The 23,557-nt window shown below is 36.6% G+C and overlaps 1 protein-coding gene across 1 annotated transcript in view; it reads left to right on the top strand.

The window, feature by feature from the left end:
- FBN2 (fibrillin 2) overlaps window positions 1-23,557 on the top strand; it is a 158,197-nt gene that overhangs the window by 39,019 nt on the left and 95,621 nt on the right. Inside the window, exons 7-13 of the mRNA XM_061378346.1 lie at window positions 4,580-4,705; window positions 13,400-13,525; window positions 15,489-15,641; window positions 16,409-16,648; window positions 17,483-17,620; window positions 22,508-22,627; window positions 23,245-23,370. Coding sequence (XP_061234330.1) covers window positions 4,580-4,705; window positions 13,400-13,525; window positions 15,489-15,641; window positions 16,409-16,648; window positions 17,483-17,620; window positions 22,508-22,627; window positions 23,245-23,370 — 1,029 coding nt within the window. The remainder of the gene's footprint in view (window positions 1-4,579; window positions 4,706-13,399; window positions 13,526-15,488; window positions 15,642-16,408; window positions 16,649-17,482; window positions 17,621-22,507; window positions 22,628-23,244; window positions 23,371-23,557) is intronic.

Here is a 23,557-nt window from a genome sequence, read left to right as displayed (position 1 = left end):
AATTCTTAAACTTTTGCTGCCAAAGTGATGCTGGCATAGCTTCTGGTTCTTCATTTAATTATGTGAGAGATCAGTAGAGCTCTTTAGCACCCATGTTCACAATACCGTGTTTTCTTTTTTTGCCAGCTTATTATGTCTGGCAAATATTTTGAAGTTACACAGTTAACATCATTGCTGAATTCTGCTGGGAAGCATAGAAATAATGTGATAATCTACTTTGTGTGATGGGAAGTTTAAACAGCCATCATTTTTGCTACATTTTTGGCATTTTCTTACAACATAGGAAAATCTGATTGCATTTGTGTCTTCAGGAATTAGCACGGGATGATAGTAAGGCACAAACAGATGATGGAAAGATTTTCCATGTTGAAAAGGAGAGATGAAGAATTTCTCTGTTCCACAGAATCATTGCCTTTCAACAGCTGAGATAGTTTCTTTTAAGTTCTGAGTACTGGTAATTCCCCCCAACCTAAGTTCTGTGGTGTTTGCAGGTTGATAGCATGTTGTCCACTCTGTCCTGCATTTTCAGACTACCCTACTGGAGGAAGGGATTGGATGTGTTACTTAACACTGTAGAGACAGTTTGCCTTTCCAAACCCTGTATTATGGTACCTAGCCTGTAGAAATAAGCTCCAGGATTTCTCTACAGCTACATATGAACATTTTAGAAAAAAGTGGCACAGTAGTGTTTTTCAAAGGGGGTAAAAAAAACCTCCAACAGTCAGCTAAAGTAAAAACTCTAGGAGGGAGCCAAGTGGTATGCTGAAGAGACAAATTTGGACTAAGATTCTTGCTACTACAGTGCAATACTGCAAGGCAATGCAATCAAGACTTAAAATTTCTGTGCCAAACTCATTCTGGCAAAAAAAGGGGAATGAAGAGCTTAATCCAAATAAAAGCAGTAAAGAATGGGAGATCTGCAACTTGTGCATAGATAGAAGCTGCAATAGCAGGTATGACTGCACAGAGGTGAACCGTGAAGAGGAAAATAAGAGTCAAGGTAGACCTCTGGGAGGGGGAATGTGCTACAAAAAAATTAAAAAGAGAGGAATATTAGCATTTCAGAAAACAGTTGTTCTCTAAGTGTAATAACATCTATCTGAAAGGCCAAATGAGACTGGTATTAAATATTTTCTCTACGGGTTTTAGAAATGGATACAGTGATCTGGGTAATGTTTTTTTAATGCTTTTCTTTCTGCCTTTTTTTTTTTTTTTGTCTTCTCAGATTTACATAGATTTTTGTTAAATGAACACAAACCCCCTTGGTATTCAGTAAAACTGTAATTTTCTCACATATTGATTAGACCAGAATCACACAGTCCATAGTTTGAATGCTTGGCATTTTTTAAGGGAATGAATCAGCAGATAGCCTAGTTCAGAAGTTGTTACGGACATGTCAAAATCAGTACAACTTGCAAGCCATACTATCGGAATATAGGTTATAATTTCAATATGCATTACATATCAAAGAAGGTGACAAAATTTGACTTCTGAGAACGAAGTTTCTTCTACTCTTCACAGGATGCCCATGTTGCAATCTCAGTGTATCAGAAATGGCCCTTTAGCATCTTTTTGAGGTTAATTATATTCTCTGTAAGGTGCTTGTGTAGAACATTATGGTGGTGGTGCTATTTCATTTTTGCATAAGCAGCTTTCTAAAAATTAAAGAAGCAAAACCAATCAAAATAATCCTTTAAATTAATATTTTGTTTGGGTTTTGTTTTGGTTTGCTTTGTTTTGGTTTGGTTTTTCAGTTGTTTTGTGGGTGGTTTTTTTTGGGGGGGTGGGTTTTGTTGTTTTTTTTTCTGTTTGTTTCTTTTCCCTCCTCCCCCCAAAAGTTCCTATTCAGTCATTTCTTGAACAAGAATTGTGGCTATTCAATTTAAGAGAAAATTTCTGTCTGGGTAATTGTTATTACTAGCATTGTAAATGAAAAGTGCATTCTCCAATATCTATGTATAACATGAGAGAATTTATTTTTCCTGAGCTTTTTGGATCTACAGAGTCCACTCATCAGAATGTGAAGCTGAGTTTGGCTGTGCTTTCAGAGATCCATGTTTAAAGTTAGCTGTGCAAATCCTGCAGGCATTTTGCAGAGAAAACTGCAAAAGTGAAGAACCTTTTTTCACTTGCCAAATGTTATCAAACCTTTGAAATATCATCAAACCCGGAAACTTTCTGCCGAACCTATAGCATATTGAACCTTTATATACAGAAATATATCTAAAGAATTATTAATCCAATTTTCTGTTTATGGCAAAAAGTTTATTGTGTTAATGTGGTTGGGGTTTAAAAACATAAGTAAATGGATAATTAATAATGCTAAAACTCCTCTGTGGCTTAGCCTGACTGTCAAAGGTACAACAAAGTAAATAAAATAGCCTTCTTTTCAAATTTCTTGTATTTTCAGAAGAAATAGATCTTAAAACGGCATTTAGGAAGAAATTAAAACAATATGCCCTTTTAAGAAAATACTTTTGTCCTTTCTCAGTTCCAAAACAGTAATGACATATTACAGCAAACTTATTTTTTTATCATAGGATCATAGAATAGTTAGGGTTGGAAAGGACCTTAAGATTGTCAAGTTGCAGCCCCCCCTGCCATGGGCAGGGACACCTCGCTCTAAACCATATTACCCAAGGCCTCGTCCAACCTGTCCTTGAACACTGCCAGGGATCTGCCCTCTGGGCAACCTATTCCAGTGCCTCACCACCTTAACAGGAAAGAATTTCCTCCTTATATCCAATCAAAAAGTGATACTTACAAAAAAACCCCAAACATCAGGCTTGGACTGTTTATATATATTTTTCAGCTAACGTTGAAGTTGAATATACTTACTATCTTTACAGTTTAATATGACTCACAATAGTTAATGTGTAAGCTCTCACAAATTAAGATTGATGTTAACAGAGAAAAGCAAGGTAGTGCATGTGATTCAAAGATCTGTATGATCTCCCCTTGCATAGTGATACCATTTGTGGTTTCTTCACTGGACAAGCACTGTGCTTGGGATCAGCTTTTCAGACACTGCATTTATTTGTCCTTTTGAAAACACAGGATTGGAATTGAAACTAACAGAATCAGTAGATCTTAAACTTTTATTTACTTTGAAACTTCAGTGTTACTTTTTTGTTTCTGGGAAGTACTCATTTCCAGCTGCTACTTCTGCTACTGCCGTTTATTGCTATTTGACATCTGTGACTTACAGAACTGTGAAAGATACGCAGTGGTTATTTTTAACCCCTGATCTGCTGACACAGTTGGCTTAATTTAAATAAGCATTAATAACTGACACAAGGCACAGGCATGCTGAATATAATGAATGCAGTTTGAGGCCTAAGGATCAAAAGTCAAACGCCATTATTAGTCTTATTGAGAAGGGAGCTACTGAGTGGGCTGGGTGTGAATAAATGATAGAACCTATTTTCTGTCTAATGTTACTAAATCATGTTCAACTTTCTTAAAATACTTCAGAGATGAAAAGTTTGCTTTCCAGACCAACGAGATTGTACCAAGCACTATTTATTTATTTAAAAAAAAAAAAAATGCTTGTGGAAAGTTTATGCTTTTGAGTCCTAAATCCATTTCCAATCTGTTGGACACAACATTGTGCTAATTAAATCAGCACAGATTCACAATGTAAATACAAACTTTTCCAACTTAAACCCAAGTCCAGTGGTTAAAATAAGTAAAAAAAAAACCATATATATATAAACCTGTGCCTTCTTCCTGGACTATGAGAAATTATACCTGCTTAAATGAAAAAATAGGTGGATGGACAAGGTTTTATCTATAGCACAAACATTAGGAGTAACAAAACCAAAACCTGATAATCCACAAACTCGAGTGGACTTTCACTATCTTGTGGGGGCCTTGACATAATGCCTCCTGAAAAGGAATACTTCTTTCTACTATTAATATGGTTGTCCTACCCCATCTGTATCTTGCTGTTCTCTACATTGAGTGACAAAGAGCTGGCTGTGGGAAAAAGTAGGCATAAAGAAAATGACATAAAGAAAATGAACATGAATGTTAAGAGGAAAGAAGCCATTTCTTCTGCATGTTAAATAAAGTTTACTAGCTGCTTCATTTAATACTGCATGTAAGCTAACAGAAAATTTTCCACTTCTGGAAATGGAAAATAGGATAACGGTTAGTATTATTTGTTTATTTGGCACTAATGAAAAATCTTAGGAAAAAGTACCTATCTTAAATAGGTACTTTAATCATAATAGAGAAAGGAATGAAATAAAATTGTGGATTTTATTTCGTTAGGCAGTGTATTGCTTTAACTCTATAATTGAATTCCATACTTAATTATAATCCAGGAACAGAAAATGGTATTAAATTGATCTCTGCATGTAGTACATTTTGAGCTTAAGTGGAGTTAAACACAACACACATGGAGGTTTGGGTCACATTACTGCTGAATTTTATATTAGTGGCTGAAGCAGAGGAATATGCTGGGGTTTGCTTTAGTTATTTTTAAGAATAATTTCAGAGCTTTCTGTCTGTCAGCAAAATTCATGATGAAATTTTGTATCTCGTGCCAAGTAATCATTCTTTTTTGTCTTTGTAGATGTTGACGAATGCCAGGCTATTCCTGGAGTCTGCCAAGGAGGAAACTGCATTAATACAGTAGGTTCATATGAGTGTAAGTGTCCTGCTGGTCACAAGCAGAATGAGGCAACTCAAAAGTGTGAAGGTAAGTGATGTTGTCATAGAAAATACCTAAAAAGTAGTTAAGTAAAGCATTAAAATGGAATGGAATTTAATGAAATAAAAGGTTCTGAATAGTTGCAGGGTCTGTTTCTACTTTGGTCTCATTTTGCATTAGGTGTTTTTTTTCTGTCTGACTTATGTGGGTAAAGATAGTGTTCATCCTGTTTCAAAATTTAGTACTATTGATAAAAAGTGTATCTGTTAACAGCATATAACTGCACGTGAGTTACTAGGATTTTTTTGTTTTCTCAAAAATATCCAAAATACTCCAATACAGATGTAGGTATTTTCAGCCTACTGACAAGAGCGTTAAAAGCAACTGTGGCAATTTTAGCAATGAGTGTAAGAAATTACCTCTCTTACACTTGAAGGGCCTGGGTAAGTAAAAAACATAGGAAATGTCCTACTTTTTAGATAAAAACCCAAGTTTGATAGCACAGACCATGTTTAATAAGCATAGTTTAATAAACATAGACCATGTTTATTCAGTAAACATGTTCATACAATTAAAAATGATCCCGTATAAAGTAATATGATAGAAAAATGGTGAGGTTTTGTGGGTTTGATGAAGACTTCACTGATTTGACTGAAATTGCAATGCCTTCAAAAGAAATTAGAACTCTCCAACTTCCTCCCAGCAAGTAGGTACCTTCATATTCAAATTGCACAGATAAGAGGACTGCTTGTTCAAGGCTTTGGCTTATGGTTAGGCATCAATTTAAGTATGTTACCAAATTACATTATACTCAGTATTCAATGACAAACAAAGACATGGTTTGTGACCGATTTTGGAAGCTGTCTCAGAGTTTTGCTTAGTTTTGCTTACAATGCAGGATTCACAGAAAAATTAAGTAATACAATCAGTTTGAAAATCACACTTTAGAAGTGAAAATGTTGTATTTTCACTTGGTTTCATTGCAAGTAATACTGAAGAGTAAGTAAAAAACAATATCCAAAGCTATTTTTCTCTGGTCCTGTCCTCCACCTCCTTCTGTTTTTTTTTTTTTTTTTTTTTTTTTTTTGTTTTTTTGTTTTGTTTTGTTTTGTTTTGTTTTTATGTTGACTAGTTTCAGTTTCTGCTCAGTACACAATGGTATTCTTGTCAGGAGTTTTTCTAGAGGAAACCTGGCTGTTTCTTGTTGAAACCTTCAAAGAGACAGTTTAAAAGAAATAGAACTGCACCCATAGAAACAGAGCTTTTTTTACCATGCTTGAGTAGAAATAGAAGCAGTTGTGTATGTGTCTATGCATGTGTGCATGTTTATCTACCTAACTGTATACAAAAGCATGATGATAGGTATGCACAGAGGTTTAGGGCTTTGCAGGAAGCAGTGATGTTCACAGGGAAAGAAGATCCATTTGAACCATTTTAAAAGGGAACACCAGGAGCCTTGCAGAAACACTGTTTTCTCCTCTCCCTCTATGTAGAAAGAAGCCCAAAGGAAGAATTATCTGTTTCTATTCATTGCTAATAGCAAAAAACCGACCTGCTGTTATAGTTGCCTACTTGATCACAAGACCGTTGTCTTGATTACTGATGGTGTCTGTATTCTGTCCACGACAGTGCTCATGCTTTACTGCTGTTAACTCTAAAGAGCTCCCTGTGAAGGAGACCTGATACCTCCTGTCAGGCAAGGATGCAGTTAAAATGCATCAAATAGATGTTTTAATAGAGATCCAGAAAAATTCCAGTCATATTATGTAGGTTATGTTTCTGCCTGGCATCCGAACTCCAGCTTTGGCGCCCAAAGAAGAACTTATTTGTGATGTTTCCTTCCTTCTGAAAACAGTAATTAAATCATTCTTTGCATGCTACTTCTTTAACCTGTGTAAAGCTCCATTTTATTTGTAAAAATTGTTATTCAGCAGTTTTCCCTATAGTGTCCACAGGAAAAAGTGAATTCACTTTTAACATATATTTGCTTAAAAATCTGTGATTCTTATGGGATTGTGTATAATAAAAGTGAAATAGCATCCAGAGTCTGAAATAGTTGCTGTTATTTCATAGTTCAGTAATAAATGGATTTTCATTTCCTGCATTGTTGGCAGCTTACTGAAGAACAGGTCACATATGCTGGCTTTATTTCTTCTAAGCCCCTGCCATTTCTGCCTATGGCAGAAGTTAGATACTAATTAGTCCCCGTTCACAGCTTCCCCACTAGCTTCCTTGGTTATGTACATCCTCACAGGGAATTATGCAAATAACAACCCACAGATCCACAGTGCCCAGTTTGTACCTTTTTTTTTCTTTTTTCCTGGGGAAAAAAAACAAAACCAAAACCAAACCAAACCAAACCAAAAATGATAAAACCGTTTCTTGTCTGTTTCCCCATGTTTCATAGCCAAGGTGGTATAGCCAAAATTATGCCAGTATATTACCATGATTACATTATTCCAAGAATGGAACAAGAATGGAAACCAAGCTTAGTTTTAATTGGGCTCATATATCTATATGTATATATATACACACACACACACACACATATATATGTATACACGTATACACACACACATATATATGTGTGTATATATATGAATAAAGGCTTTGAGAATTCATTATCTGTCAGTGTCAGATTTACAGGATAAAACTATAGACAGTCCTTTAAGCAATTATACTTTCAGTTACTGGGACTCATCATCTGAGTGAAGTTACATCATTTATATATATGGATTAGGCCACTGGGAATGCAGTTTTTTATTTAAAACATGATATAGAAATAATACAGTATGGAGTATTCTGCTCACTTTTTTCTTTAAGTATGGAAAACTAGATCAAGTATTAGTTACTGGCTACAAAGGACAAAATCCAAGTTGGAGTCAATAGCCAGGCAAGGCTCCAGTGCTCAGAGGCAGAGGCTGGAATTTTACACTAACTATTCAGACCTTTCTTATTTAACAGCTAGTCTTCTACTTAATAAGGAGGGATTTGAGATCCCCTGATATATCCTTTGCCCTCAAACATCCACATGTATTTTGCGGTTTAGTATTTTTTCTCCTGTGGTTCCTTTTGGAAATAACAGCTATTGTTAGAATAAGTAGGAATGTTCATGTTGTGCTTTTTGTGCCATAATGGATTTTGCTAGAACTATGCTAAGCAGTAAATACTGCTTTGCTGGGCTTTTTGCTTACATTATATTCCTGTATTTATTTAAAAAGAACCCAGTCAAATGCCAAAAAGGTATACAGTAAGTTTATTGCATTTATTTTGAGCCTCTGATTACAGTTTACTGTCACTAACCTTTCAGAAGTCAATGGCAATTGCATATCAGTGAAGAGTATTTAAGGGATCTGGAGCACTCGTGTGATGTGTTAAATGAACAAAAGAAAACCCCATACCCTTCTCTTTTTTGGCATAGAACACAAATACAATGTATTAAGTTTTCATTGTATTTTTGGGAATGAAATTCTGTTAATTTTTAGGAAATTGTCTTTCAGAATTAATGAAACTTGCATCTGTTTTGTTTGGTGATGGATTATCTATAGATAAACTGAAAGGAGAAATAAGCTTTCAGTTGTTCTTACTGATTTACATATGAGATTGACTACTACTTATTAGTTATTTAAAGATCTAATAAATGCGTTCCACTTACTCTTCTCAAATTAAAAATAACATCATACTCCTTGAGTGAAAGTAATTATGACACCCTTTAAAGTCAAAGGTACTGTAGGAGCTATGATAGCTCTGATGCTCTTCCAAAATATTGTACCATTGACATCAAAGAACTAGGACTGTATGACAAAGGCTATTTTTTTTTATTTTTTTGGTAACCTGGCACTAAAATGCAAAGAACCTTTTAAAAGAAGCCATTCTATTTCTGGTTTTCATGCTTTAATGTATAATTTCATTACATTCTGTGTTACTCAGATTTGATACTACCAGGTATTACTGTGGACTAAAACTATTTTCAAGGAGCCTTCTTTCAGAACCCAGCAGTTGAGAGCACTTTTTCTCTGACTTTTAACTCAGTCGTAAATTCCTGCTTACTGTAGCAGTAAAAGTCATGAATTCTGGATGACAGGTAGTCAACCTCGGGTTTTTATTGGCAGATTCACCTATTAATGCTCACACTTGCAAAGTTTATGCCACACATTGGTTCTCAGATTAAGACTGGCTTTCTCATCTCACATGCAATATTGGGACCACAGCCATTCATGCCACCATTTTTCACCTTTAAAACAGTGTCTCCCCTTGCTATCTTTGACCCATTTTCCCTAGGACCATTAATTTATGTATTTTTGAGGAAGGGAAGAGAGCTCCCCAGTCAGCCATCCTAAAAACAGCTCTTTGTGAGGTAAAGTCTCAGAATTTCCAGACACAAGTAATGGAGATTTTGTTGGAAGAATTTCACATGCAAGAACCAGGGAGGAGGAAGGAAAGACAGAGATTTAGCTCAAAAACTAGTGAATCAAAAAATCCATTGACTCCGTACTTTTCCAGTAAGTAAGATTTTTCTTCCACAAGGGTTCTCCATGTTAATTGGTTAAAAAAGAGGCTTTTTTCTCTGCATGGGGATAACTGGAGTATTCTTTCCACTCTGGTCATTGCCCAAATTTCAGGAAGGTACTTGTTCCCTTCCCAGCTCCCTGTCACTCTTGGACAAGAGCCCTAGACAGTGTTTAAGAGCCCTTACAGTGCATGTAGCCAGGTGAGAAGGATAGTCTATGTCTTGCAGCTTTGCAGAAATGGCTTACTACTTTCTTCATCTGTCTTGCCAGTGCTGCAGACTCCACCTACACATTACCTCAATGGGCTTTGTGCTGTATGACCAACGAGTTTGGAATTTGGTTTCCTTTGGTAGAAAATCAGGTGTTGTGTTCTTGTAATTAGGATTACTGCCTTTAAAGTAACAGGTACCTGTGCCAAGAAAAGTAAAAACAAAGAGAAAGCTTCCAGTTTTCAAGTGCATGCTTGCTTTTAGTAGTGAGATTTTTAAAGATTCATTTTTCTTACGTTTATTTATCCTTATGTATAGTAGCTGCTGTTGTAGCTCAGTTATTAAAAAAAATAAAAAAAAAAAGAAAAAAATAAATGCTATTGAGCCTACAAGATTAAAGAACCTCTGTAAGAGAGTAACTGACTCAATAGAATCACAGAATAATTAGGGTTGGAAAGAATCTAGCAAGGAAGAAAATAGTAAGGTCAAAAGATCATCTAGAAAGACCACCTAGTTCCAACCACCCAGCCATGGATCTCACACTAGACCATGTCACCCATGGCTCTTTGGGCAACCTCTTCCAGTGCCTCACAACCCTCACAGTAAAGAACTTCTTCCTTATATCTAACCTGAACTTCCCATGTTTAAATTTAAACCCATTATCTCTTGTCCTATTGCTAGTCTCTGAAGAAGACTACCTCTCCAGCATCCTTGTAGGCTCCCTTCATATGAACAGCCCCAACTGTCTTCAAACAGGAGATGCTCCAGCCCCCTTGTCATCCTCATGGCCTCCTCTGTACTTGCTCCAACAGCTCCATGTCCTTCTTATGCTGAGGACACCAGAACTGTGCACAGTACTCCCAAGTGGGGTCTCATGAGAGCAGTGTAGAGGGGCAGGATCACCTCCTTCGACCTGCTGGTCACGCTCCTTTTGATACAGCCCAGGCTTTCTGGGCTGCGAGTGCACATTGAAGCCAGCTCATGTTCATTTCCTCATCAACCAACACCCCCAAGTCCTTCTCCACAGGGCTGCTCTGAATCTTTTCTCTGCCCAACCTGTAGCTGTGCCTGGGGTTGCCCTGACTCAGGTGTAGGACCTTGCATTTGGCTTGGTTGAACTTCATGAGGTTGGCATTGGCCCACCTCTCAAGCGTGTCAGGGTCCCTCTGGATGGCATTCCTTCCCTCCAGAGTCATCAACCAAACCACACAGCTTGGTGTCATCGGCAAACTTGTTGAATGAAAACTTGAATGAAACAGGTATTTGAAAACACTATATTCCTAGCACATGGATTCTTAAATCGAACTGCTGGCAGTTGCTACCAGCTTTGTGCCATCTCATTCATGTGTACAGCATTTGCATTTCAGACAGTACTTCCATGGTGATAAACTGATCACCATGTTGCTAATCTCTTTATCAAAGTCTGGGTGCCTATGAACTTTATAGTTAGTCTTGGAATTTATTTTTGGAACCACTACAGTAGTGGTGAAAAAGGGTAGTGTAGTATCCCCTAGAAATCAAAGGTGTGTTTTAAGAGATGCTAAAAAAGGGAGTTTTCTTGTACGAGCTTCCAGTGACTGCCATTGGGAAGGTGTCACTTTCCATAAAAAGTAAGTTCTTCCCACAGAGTCCTCATCTCATCCAGTTTTCATGCCTGTTTTTCTGATACGATGTTTCAGACTGCGTCTGCATACAGGAGACAGTATTCATGTTTAAAAGACTTACAGGTTGTGAAAGATCTGTACTGCATGAAAGATCTCAGTAAGATATGCAACAGTTCTGTTTCTGTTTTGATTTGTACGCATAGTTTCATTGCATTAATTAAATCAGGTGGTATTTCACCACATTATTATTGTCTTTAATATGGTAAGTCAATGGAAGATTTCAGAGATTTTCTGAAGAATTAGTGGAGTTTTATTTATACCATCATTTGCAATTCTGGAATCTTTGCAGTGGGTAGTTATGAAGTCTTAAGTGAAAGCATTATTTCTTAAAAGTGTTTTGATTTAGCAAAAATGACATGTTGCTTTGTACATCTTAGAGCAGATGTCTGAAATGTGGGGAGTAGTTTTCATCATTTTGTAACTCTTTTAATGTAAAATTTAAAATTTGGTTGTCCTATAAGTTGCTTAAATAACCTTATAAAAAGACAAAGTTTTCACTTTCTCTGATTCTATTACATAGTATAAAACAAACGACAAAGTCCACAGGATGGTTATATGTGTGGACTAGTTAGGAATTCTGAAGACATGTTACCTGTAAGATAAATTGTCTTTTCCACAACGATACTCCTGATACTCCAAGTGACATGCTAGTGGGAAAGGGAATGTTTTATTCATACTTTCATTTTGCAAAGAATAGTTTGAATACTCTTACTGGTGTTGTGGCAAAACTTCATTTTCCTTTAAGTAAAAGGTGCTTTCTCTAGACTCATATCTAAAGGGAGTTCTTCATATGTGAACCTTCTCACAGTGGGGAGTTAACCTTTTTAACATAGTCCCTGTGTGCACCAGATTTTTTTGACACTGTTCATTTTCTCTGAGTGTGTGGAGAATTTAAGAAAGGGAGAGAGCAAAGTCTTCATCACATAAAAGACTCCTAAGAACTATTTCTCAGTCATTTATCTCAAGAGAATTTCTAGAGTGACAAGTCCAAGGATATGATAGGTCTGTGGAAAAGTACAAGGAATGGTCTGTGGGGTCCCAAGGCTTTCTTGAAAGGAATGTGAAGACCTTCACAGTGTCATCACAAGATAATTTCTGTCATATGCTCTTTCTGGTACTCCTCCTGCATTATTAGACACATGACAGTGTGGGTTCAACAGTCCTTTTTGTTTAGATTTTTGTTTCACAGTATGAAAGCTGATTTAAATTAATACTGCATCCAGACTTTTACAAACAAGTCAAGCTGAAGTCTGGTATCTGTGACTATCTTTTGTATCAGGCCATGCAAAACCTGTGGTATTACATCATTCCAAGTGGAAAGCATAACTCATATCAAGATAGTTAGAAAGTTGGCCCACATTTTCTCATGTTTTCTCAGAATGCCTCCCATGTTGCACCTGGGCTACAGTTCACAGTTGTTGAAAGCCACTCAAAAAGCTAGTGTAAAAAGGTCACTTAAAAGTAAAATTAGGTTACTAAAACAACCGTAAAAATATTCATATGTCTAAAGATTGTCACAGTTTTAGAATGGTTACTTAAATGGCTCATTTTTATAAATGATAATGATCCAGTCTTTAGTCTCACACTGTTCTTCCCATTTGTAGTTCTTCCATTTCAGTTTGCTTTGCTGTGCTTCCTCTTGTTGCTTATCATTGCCTCAGCTCCTAATTTTGCTTCCAGTTTGTGCTGGGAAAGGTGCTCTCAGGCTGATGCTGAATGCCCTAGGAACCCCTTGTTACGTACAGCAGCTCATTCATCAGCTTAATGACATCTCACTTTATATATATTTACATACAAAATTGTTTAAGTGTTCATATGAGAGCACTGCTTTTAGGTAGCAGAAACATTTAAATGGATTAAAAATATCTGAAGTAAAAATGCAACATTTGGCTGGATTTGAACAGATTGGACAAAATTCTTGCTTATAGTTAGAATATTAGAATGCTAGAAAGCAGTCAGATCTGATAAGGAATATTTCTGTGGTTGCAGAAGCCAAGAGTTGTCATAGTTGACTTCTGTCCCATCCTCCTTCCTTCAGCTCAATATCCAGATGAGTATTTTGATGTTGCATTGTAGCTATTGTGTGCTTCCTGGAGATGGCAGTCAGTGTGTGTCACTTCAGGGAAATTCCAGACTGCGCTCACATACTCTGCAACTTGAAGTGGTACAGCCCTTGAATGTGTAAAGAAAGCTCCATGAGATGGGAAACAAAATTGTTTGCAGTATTCAAACACCAGCAATTTGTTATTCAGTCTGAGTTTAATAATTGTTGCATATCAGAAAAGGTCTTTCCCTCTTTTTAATACACTATATAAAAGTGCTCTGCTAATTATTCCATGTCTTTTCCTTTTTGCATAGATATTGATGAATGCAACATCATCCCAGGACTCTGTGATGGTGGTGTATGCTCTAACACCGTGGGAAGTTATTTCTGCGTATGTACACGGGGTTATGTTACATCTATGGATAGCTCCCGCTGTATTGGTAGGTATTTCAACCTGAAGGCTTTTAGTGCTCTCAGAGTTATTAAGGCAACTTATAAACAGCAGAAGAACTTCTGTCCCAGTCATCTAGCACTGCCCCCTATGCTAAACTGTGCTAACTCCCTATTATCGCTGATCAGCTGCTTAAAATTTGTTAGTTTTCATCATCTTCTGATGATGATTGCCACTGCAACCATCTTTATGTGGATTGTAGATCCCTCTGTGTTGACTGTATTGTAGCTTGATAACTCCTGCCTCAGATCCGGATCTTCTTAGGAAAAAAGCAACTAATAACTCTTTGTTGTTTAGGCAAACATAAGAAATGTTCATTATATTTTTGTGTCCAGTTCTGGGCCCCTCAGTTTAAGAAGGACAGGGACCTGCTGGAGAGAGTCCAGCGCAGGGCAACTAAGATGATTAAGGGAGTGGAGCATCTCCCTTATGAGGAAAGACTGAGGGAGCTGGGTCTCTATAGTTTGGAGAAGAGAAGATTGAGGGGTGACCTTATTAGTGTATATAAATATATAAAGGGGGAGTGTCACGAGGATGGAGCCAGGCTCTTCTCAGTGGCAAACAATGACAGGACAAGAGGCAATGGGTACAAACTGGAACACAAGAGGTTCCACTTAAACCTGAGAAGAAACTTCTCAGTGAGGGTGACGGAACACTGGAACAGGCTGCCCAGGGAGGTTGTGGAGTCTCCTTCTCTGGAGACATTCAAAACCCGCCTGGACACGTTGCTGTGTAACCTTATCTAGGTGTTCCTGCTCCGGCAGGGGGATTGGACTAGATGATCTTTTGAGGTCCCTTCCAATCTCTAACATACTGTGATACTGTGATATTTGTTCCTCAAACTTGCATCTGATGAAACCAAAAGCTAAGCTCACTTTGGTCCTAAAGGGGCAAACATTTATTCTTATTTGGTATTTCAATCTCCATCTCATGTAGGTTAATTTAACCTTTAGAGACAAATATAAGGCACATATATAAGTTCAGGAGTCATTAAGCAAGGTATGCTGAAATGCCAGTAATTTGTCTGGAACAGATAACAAAACAAACCAAATATTTGGTTTCAGTAGATGCAGTTTTTACAAGAAAATTTATTTAAAATCTGTTTCTGTATTATAAAACAAAAGTATGCTTATTTTCACATGTTGTGATTTCTTTTATGAAGCTGCACATGTCAAATATATAGTATAAACCATTCCAATGAATTAGCCATAGTACTGCATACCATGTGTGAAAAACATTAACAATTGCTAATAACAGTGCCTTTTCTAGATCTCATATGGTTCTTATTTTTTCAGACATGTCAAAGCACTTTGTTTTCATGTTGAGAAAGGGATGGGAATTCTGAAAGGAGTTTTGAATTACAGATGAATGATGTAAGCCAGTAGCAACACAAGACCTCCAAATGATTTCACATGGATAGTTTTTCGCACAACATAGCCAGCTTTTGTTACTCGGGGTCATCTGAGGAATGCCAAACGTCAAGTATATTGTCTCTGGCCTCAGGAATACTGAGAACATATGATTTCCAATATGATCAAAATGTCTATGGATTTTGGCATGGTTTACAATGTAGTTGCCAAAGTCAGTTCCCAAAACCAACTGCACACAAATCACATGCCTTAGTGCACTAAAGCAGGCCCTTATATCACAGGTTCTCCTTCCCTTAAATGAAAACCAGTCTGAAAGTTGTTGTGTTTCTAAATGCTTGTAGTATTAAACTATAATTTATATATTTTGTATACTTTGTATAATTTCTCCTTAGGAGAAAAGTGAAGAATGTAATCCTTATTAATACAAATTATTTATTCTTCCCAGTTTAAGATAATATGCGTTTTTAACCAAAATATCAGGATGTGCTCGGTTATTGTAATTACTACGACGTCTTTTGAAATTCATAAGCTTTTCTCCTAGTCAGCATTCAGGAATGGTTTTATTTTTAAATTAATTTCCAGATCAGAGGGCAAGTACATGTTTCTCCAGCATAGTGAACGGCCGCTGTGCACAGGAGCTTCCTGGTAGGTTCACCAAAAGGCAATGCTGCTGCAAGTCTGGCCAGTGCTGGGCCATTGGGTCTGTTCCAGACATGTGTCCTGTCAGAGGGTCTGGTGAGTGACTTGTTGGTTTGTTTTCTCACTGTCCTTCTACTTGGGTTGATGTCACTATAATATTATAAACTAATTTAAAATGCAGGGTAAATAGGAAAAGAAAGTCAGGAATGACATTATTATTCATACCTGTGGTTTTGATACTGATTGTTACCGTCTGTGAGCCATTTTGGGGGGATTCATGATTGTTTGGGACTAGTTTTTTTAACATTCTTTTGTTGACTTTGGCAATAATTCTTAGGAAATGGGAAAGATTTTGTGGTCAGGCTCAAAGAGGAAACAACTCTGAGGTCCGTAGGTTATTTTGATTTAAAGGTACAGCTGCTCTCTTGTTCCATTAAATTTTGGGCTGCATTGAACCAGGATTGTGTCAGTATTTAATTTATTCTTTCAACTCTGCTCACAGAACAGTATTCCACATCCCTAGTGAAATGGATTTTCAGTTTATCAGTATCAAGATCTCTGAGTGACCCTGAGTGACCAGGGAGTTACAGTGCAGCTGGCAACACATCAACAAAAAGGTTTCAACAAATAGCTATAAATTACAATATTGCCTTTTATTATTTTTAGTATCCTGCCTTAAGTAACACCTGTCACAGTCATAGGATCTCTCTGAGATGAGGAGTGGGAGAAGGAACACATCATGCCAAAGAAATGAGGAGCTGATATTCAATTTATTGTAGCATACAAAGATCTCTACCTTCCTAGTAAGCTGACTCTGAAGGGTTCATTTACTTTATGCTTCTCTGTGCATTCCTATTTAATAGATGAGCACCGCAGACTTTGTGTGGATGGTGCTTCTGCTGGAGGTCGTTCCAGAGGTGGTGGAACAGGAGGAAACGGGTTCCTTCCTGGTGACAATGGCAATGGCAATGGCTATGGCCCAGGAGGAACAGGATTCATTCCCATCCCAGGAAGCAATGGTTTTTCCCCAGGTGTAGGTGGAGCAGGAGTAGGAACAAGTGGCCAAAGTCCCAATGGAAACGGACCAGTAATTACAGGGCTAAGTAAGTTCTTGCATCATTGTGAGTTGTTTTTTGCTTTTTCTTATTCCTTTCATTTTTTCCTTTTCTTTCTGCTTAGTTTTTAGACTGGAAATGATGTGGTGCTCTTAACACATAAAAATGTCTTTGCATCAGAGCACATTTATGAGATGTCAGTTAATAGATTCGGATGTTTAGGAGCCCCTTTTTTTAGAGTTCAGATGTAGAGATTTTTTTCTTCAGTTACAGAGTCCTTGAGCCTGTGCTGTTCCTGATTTCTCCTGGTCAGTACTAATAAAACTCCATACTTTTAAGTGTTTTCAAAAAACACCAGGGTTTAAAATAAATTTCTCTTTCTTAGTTCTTCCAAATGTAAAACTTACTTACCCTGCAGGAATACTGCCTTGACTGAGAGCCCAAGAGGAATAATATTCTGAGGGAAGTCTGGTATATGTAGAGCTGCTTATAACATGTGTAAGCACATCTCTAGGATGGAGTATTATTAGACAGGTAGGCCAAAAACAGTAAACATATAGGAACAAACTGCTTCAGCTTTTGCCCAGGTTGTGGTTTATTCATGAGGCCACTGACAGTCTCATGAGGCTATACACATAAATGGTAATTCAAAATTAAGACTATTTATCTAATGTGCTTTTTGGTTCTGAGGTACTTGGTTTTGTCATGTCAAAAGATAGTGCTTGGAAAAAATACTCTATTTGGTGGGTATATTTATACACTTTATAATACTTTCTGAAGCCTATATAAACTTCATACTTCTATTTGAAAATATTAACATTTTCATATATTAATATTTTCATATATTAATATTAATGTCTCATGTTCTGTTTCTTTTATCAGCAATACTCAATCAGACAATAGACATCTGTAAACACCATCCCAACCTTTGCTTAAATGGCCGTTGTATACCAACCCTTTCTAGTTACCGATGTGAGTGCAATATGGGATATAAGCAGGATACAAATAGGGATTGTATTGGTAAGTGCACATTTCTAAAATCCTTTATTCACTTTTAAAATGCTAATACTTTTGTGCTTTAAATCTCTAAAAAACCCCCAAACAAACACTGTTTTTTTCCTCACATCTTAATTTTAATGATATGGCTTTTGTGAAAAAGTGTGCAAAGACCATGATATTACATACACTAAAATAATTTAAAGTCTTTCTGAGAGTTAACCTCTTTCCATCTTTAATCACAAGTATTGGTTTTGAGTATTCATGTACTTGATGGATATTGTATATTTTTGCCTTTGCATTCAGTAAAGTAAGTTCTGTTTCATGTTCGCTTTAGTTATGCTTACATAGCTCCTTTTTTGCCACAGAAGTTCAAGTTATGTTCAAGATAAAGAGAAGAATTTATGTTTTACCTACTCGTAATGATGAATTGCACTGTGAAAGGCACCAAATACTTTTTAAAATACATTCATTAAATTTTTGTGTTGGAAATAAAAACATTTCCATCTAATATGAAAATACTGAGTGCTAAATTTTCATAACAGCTGAATTTGGGATTCTGTGCTTTTATTCGGTTACTGCGGACTTAACTCTTGCAGTGTCAAAGGCTTATCCGGTATTTGGGGAAAATACAAGATTTGGGAGTTCTTGTGGTGTAGTAGTGTGGAGAGGAAACCTGTAAGCAGGATAGAGCTTAGTAATGTATAGGATCCTAAATAGAAAGGTGTGGTTGTATTTCTGATTAAAAATTTGCTTAGTGATTCTTTGTAAAGAGATTTGAGATCTGTGAATGAAAAATATCTTAAAATAGCTTACAGAAGATAGTGATGGGCTTTTCTTACAAAAACTGTGCTTTTAGAATCAATTTCTAGTGTGCTTGTGGATTAGAGGGAAAAGCAAGCGAATGCAGAAAATTGCATCTACACGAATCCTTTAAAAAGTGTTCTAATCCAAGACTACACAGTTTATGGTATGCAGGTGATAATAGTATAGTCAGATTTCAACATACATGCAGTAGTGGGTATCAACCAGAAAATGAGCAGGGAAAACTTCAGCTCTGAGTTGCAAATTCTTCCATCTCTCACCAAATTGCAAACTGAGTATAAGGACCTGCCTGGCCTGGTAACCTGCCTTCTAGAAAAGTGAAATGTGACAACTGTTGAAGAGTACATTAACTTTGATGTCCCTTATTTCTTACCATGTTTAACCTCTCTGTTTTCCTTTCTCAAATTAAACCGATCTACTGCAACTGATAAGTTTGCAACCCCCCTTAGCTTGGCTGTTCCTTTGCACCAGAGAGGTCAGTTACAGCTACAATGTTCCTGACAACTGTACAAATACACCTTCTTAAACAATCTCAGTTACTGGGGAATCCACCACTTCCCTAAGCAGTTGCAGTGCTCAATAGATAAACTCTAGAAAATTTTCAGAACACCTAATCAAAATTAAACATTATTTTGAAAAAAAAAAAAATCTGCTCATTGTTTCTTGTCTTACCCACAATATTTAAGGAAAGCAGTTCAATAACTTTCCCTTTGTACTTTTTTGTACTTGAAGACTGTTACTTCCTCAGAGTTGTTCTCTATGATTCAGTGAGATCAACTTTTCCAGCTTTTTGTTTTTGGCTCACAGTTTTCTGTACCTTAGATCTGTGGCTGGGAAATTCAAGAGGCTAAGTCTCTTGCTGCATCCTTGGGCCTCAGGAGCTATAAGTGCCTTTTAATTGGCGAGTGGGAGGGCTATTGTTTCTTCATAGTGTATGGAGACTCCTGGCACATTTGTTCCCAGCACTGAATTAATTTTGCAATAAATAAAGAAGCGAGAAATTGTTAGATATTTTTCTGTAAAGAAAAGTCTTATTTCAAAATTATCCTGCCAAATCAACAAATAATGGCATTGCATACTGCTCTTTGACCTGAACTTGTGCTATGCTGCTTTCATGATGGAACGTGTCTGATGCATCAAGTGTCCTAAGTGATCAGACACTGCATTGCCTTCTTTCATTCTGTTTAAGAAAAAAAAAAAAAAAACCACTTCTGGATAAAACTGTAGAGACTTTGAAAGTGGCAGCAAGCCTGTAGCTGTGCTGTGTTGAATTTTATCTGGTTTGCAAATACAAATCTTCATATTTTAGATTTTGTAATAGATGATTAGACTTATTGCAGTAAGTCAGTCCTATGGCGTTTGGGGAGTTCCATACTGTGTCTAGTGAAATTCTGAAAAGTGTTAACAGATGAAACACTGAAAAGTGGAGATAAATGTGATGCAAGTGGTTAAAGAGAAATATTTGATCCTGAAGAAGGGCAGAGTGGGAGATAGAATAAATGGGTTAAATATTTATGTCTTAAATGTTTCCTGTTTATACTGCTGGAATATGCGTGCTTGCAATGCAAACTCAAAGCCAACAACTCCTTTATTTTAACATATATTTGCTAATTCCGTCTTTATCAAGAGCTTACAAAAATAAGACTATCTTAAGATGCATATTTTATATTGAAATCATTTGATGCACATGGCTTTGAAAGGATTTTCCAAGCTTAAGTCAGCTATTTCAGAGGAACACTGTATTCCTGCTGTACAGTTTATAAATTCATTTACAGTAAAATCCATTCCTAGCATGCATGTTTTCTGCAACAGATAAAGCAAGTTGAAGCCTTTAATAAAGCAAGTCATAAATGTCATTCTCCATAGGAAAACTAAAAATAGAGGAGTGCCATATCCAGTATTTGTAAGTTCCCTCGTCCTCCCCTATACTAAGGCAAAATAAATAGACAGTAATTTGAATTAAGACATTTGATAAAACCAAATGTGATTTAGAATTTGACATTTTGTTGGTAGTTGAGGACTTAGTTCTGAAGGAATTATGTGTGATCTTCCTTGTCTCCCCCATATATTCTGATCACTGTGGAAAAAAATACCCAATCTAGCACTCATGAGACAAAGCATCCCAACAGCCAGGGACTGTAGAGAAGCATGAGAGCAGGATGCTACTATGATTACATAGAAGTCTGCTACAGTATAGAGTTACTGTTTTCTTCATTGTATATAACTCTCCAAATTTTTCTTTTCTTTATCTTGCTTCATTCTTGTGGGTTTACTGCAGTGGTGCTATCAGCAGCTATGCAAATGTGAATGAGCTAAATATAGCTGAGAGGAGGTATTTGATTCTTCCATTTGCTTTGCCTTTATTTGTTTAACTATTTACCCAAAATGGTCTGATTGTATCTAGGCACCAAGAATGCTGTAAGCCAGATCATTAAATCAGTGACTTGGGTAAACCCAGATCTCTGATATATATATTGATGCTACTCATTTTAACTGTGTATGCATTAACACAGTAAATTCTGTGAAATGTATGATCTTCTTTATTGCTAAATTAGAACAAAACTAACCTGTTGCCATTTTTTGTAATCAAGTAATTCATGGCACAACATTTTTTAGAATTACACATGTATTTTACATACAAATGTTCTTGTTTCTTGTTCCTTACCATCGTTTCCAAGATGTAATAAAGTAAGTTTCAGAGCTAGATGTGATAAAGAGTAAGTACTAATGATCAGCAAAATTACCTTTGTATTTTTTCTGGTATTTCTTATAGCATACACTAGAAAATGCATGGGAAAATTATCATTAGTAAGAATTGATCAGCAGTAGCTTTATTTAGCCCCAGCTTCCTATGGCAGCTTACAGTCAGATAACAAAACCTCCCACAGATCACCATTGGCTTTGTAGTGCTAAAGCCTACCTAAATGAAGAGGTAATTTCAGACCTATAAGTGGAATGGAGAGCCATAGCTGAAGAGAAAAAAAAAAAAAAAGTCAAATCTATGAAATTGGAAAAGATGATTGATTAAAAAAGAGGGATTTCTTCAAGGTGTCCATTCAGTTTGAAAGCTGTGAATTTAGGTGTAGCAGAGTCAAGTTGCTCAGATCATTGTCTGGTAGCTGCAGGAGAGACCCAGCCAGCAATCCTGCCTGCCAGATCACAGGGATGCACTTGTTCTGCTACTGTGATCACAGAGGGAGGATTTAGAGAAAAATAATGTGGAGGAATTATCAGTATTACTTTAGAGCTGGAAATAGCTGTCTCAGGTCAAAGGCACAGCAGATTCATTGGTAACTTCTGGGAAACAAATTTTGGAAGGGTTTCTGAAAGGAGTTAGTTTTCAGAGTCCTGTGTCAAATGGGAGTTATTTCTGGATAGTTACCTAAGATGTAAGGTGGTGAAAGTGTGTTTGGTTGTACCCAAATACGAAAAACCTTTGGAAATGAGCATGAAGTGCTTTATAGAGAAGGTCTAGATTAAGTCAGATTCAAAGACTAAGGCTGAGGATGTATGGGCCATAAATAATTGAGATGTAGTGCACAGATTGTGTTCTCATTAAGAATCCCTCCTGCTGCTGTGTGACCCCTCCTCACGCTACTGCAATAAACTTAATAAAATGGGGAAGTGGGGGTGTTGGATGCCATGATTTGCTCTGATTTTTAAATGTCAATTTTGCTTTCATTTGTTTTATTCCAAAGAAGAATGAATTGTCATTCTGTTAAATAAAACTATATTATTTTAACTATTATTGTTAAATAAAACTATATTGAATAGTGTGGTTCATTTTCAGTAGGCAACTGTCAGAGCCCATGTCTCAAAGTCCTTATATATTTTTTATTTTGTCTCAAGTTGTGTATAATGGTGTAGTAGCATTTCACTTCTTCCAAATGTCTGCCTGTTTGGACTAAGAACAGCTGTGTTCTTACAAAAATAAAGAACAAGGTTTTTTGGGTTTGGTTTGTTGTTTTTTTTTTAGTATTTAGCATTTGTTATCAGTTATTATCTTTTATACTTAGAAACTTTTAAACTTGAAAAAATTGTTGTGTGCATTGTGAGTTTACTAATACTTCTACGTGCTGCCAACAGACATTGATGAATGCACATCTAACCCATGCTCTAATGGAGACTGTGTCAACACGCCTGGTTCCTATTACTGTAAGTGCCACACAGGTTTCCAGAGAACTCCAACCAAGCAAGCTTGCATTGGTAAGAAAATTTGCTTCACATCTACTGACACTGCAGATGTTCTGACCCCTTATGTCAGATCCCACTGAAGTTCAAAAAGTACTTAGCAGTGTGATTTCAGTAAACCCCAACAGTTGCTGTATTAATTGGAGCTCCAGTTCTGGGTTAACATTCCATTTGCTCTGTTGGATTTTTTTGACAATATCCATTATTCTGAAAAACCTATCACTTAGTCAGGGAATTCCTTAGCTGGGATTTCTACAAAATTATTTGTACAACCAGTGTATATTTATGTATGTACGCACATGAATGTGTGAGTAGGTTTCTAAAGATACTCATCACAGTATCACAGTATCACAGTATGTTAGAGATTGGAAGGGACCTCAAAAGATCATCTAGTCCAATCCCCCTGCTGGAACAGGAACACCTAGCATTTATTGTAGAAGTCTGTAAAATAATATTTTTCTTACATGTGATGAAATTAGAATAGATTCTTAACCATCTTCGGATTTTTTTTTGAAGTAATATTTAAATAACATGCCAATATTTTTCAAAGCAATAATTGTCACTACATACATTTTATTTTACAGTAACTCTCTTGATTGTGGTGTTTTGGTGTTCTTTTTTTTTTTCTTTAGATATAGATGAGTGCATCCAGAATGGTGTTCTTTGTAAAAATGGCCGCTGTGTAAACACTGATGGAAGTTTCCAGTGTATTTGCAACGCCGGGTTTGAACTGACTACAGATGGAAAAAATTGTGTGGGTAAGAACTCTTCTAAATAACAGAGCAAGCGTTATCTTGGTGATTCTAGAAATTGTATTTCATATTACAATTGAGAATCATTGAGAGTTAGCTTCTTTGAAGTAATATGTGACCTGAGGTGAACTTATACCCCCTACCTTCAAATAGTTATTGTGCAGAACTGCATGGCTTGAGAGAAAATCTGAGG

This window comes from Neopsephotus bourkii, unplaced genomic scaffold (assembly GCF_033783945.1).
Source record: "Neopsephotus bourkii isolate Nb327-2 ecotype Australia unplaced genomic scaffold, CSIRO-AGI_Nbou_v1 NB_30, whole genome shotgun sequence".
Taxonomy (NCBI): Eukaryota; Metazoa; Chordata; class Aves; order Psittaciformes; family Psittacidae; genus Neopsephotus; species Neopsephotus bourkii.
The sequence above is the reverse complement of the archived record's forward strand: the minus strand, read 5'-3'. Positions and strand labels throughout refer to the sequence as shown.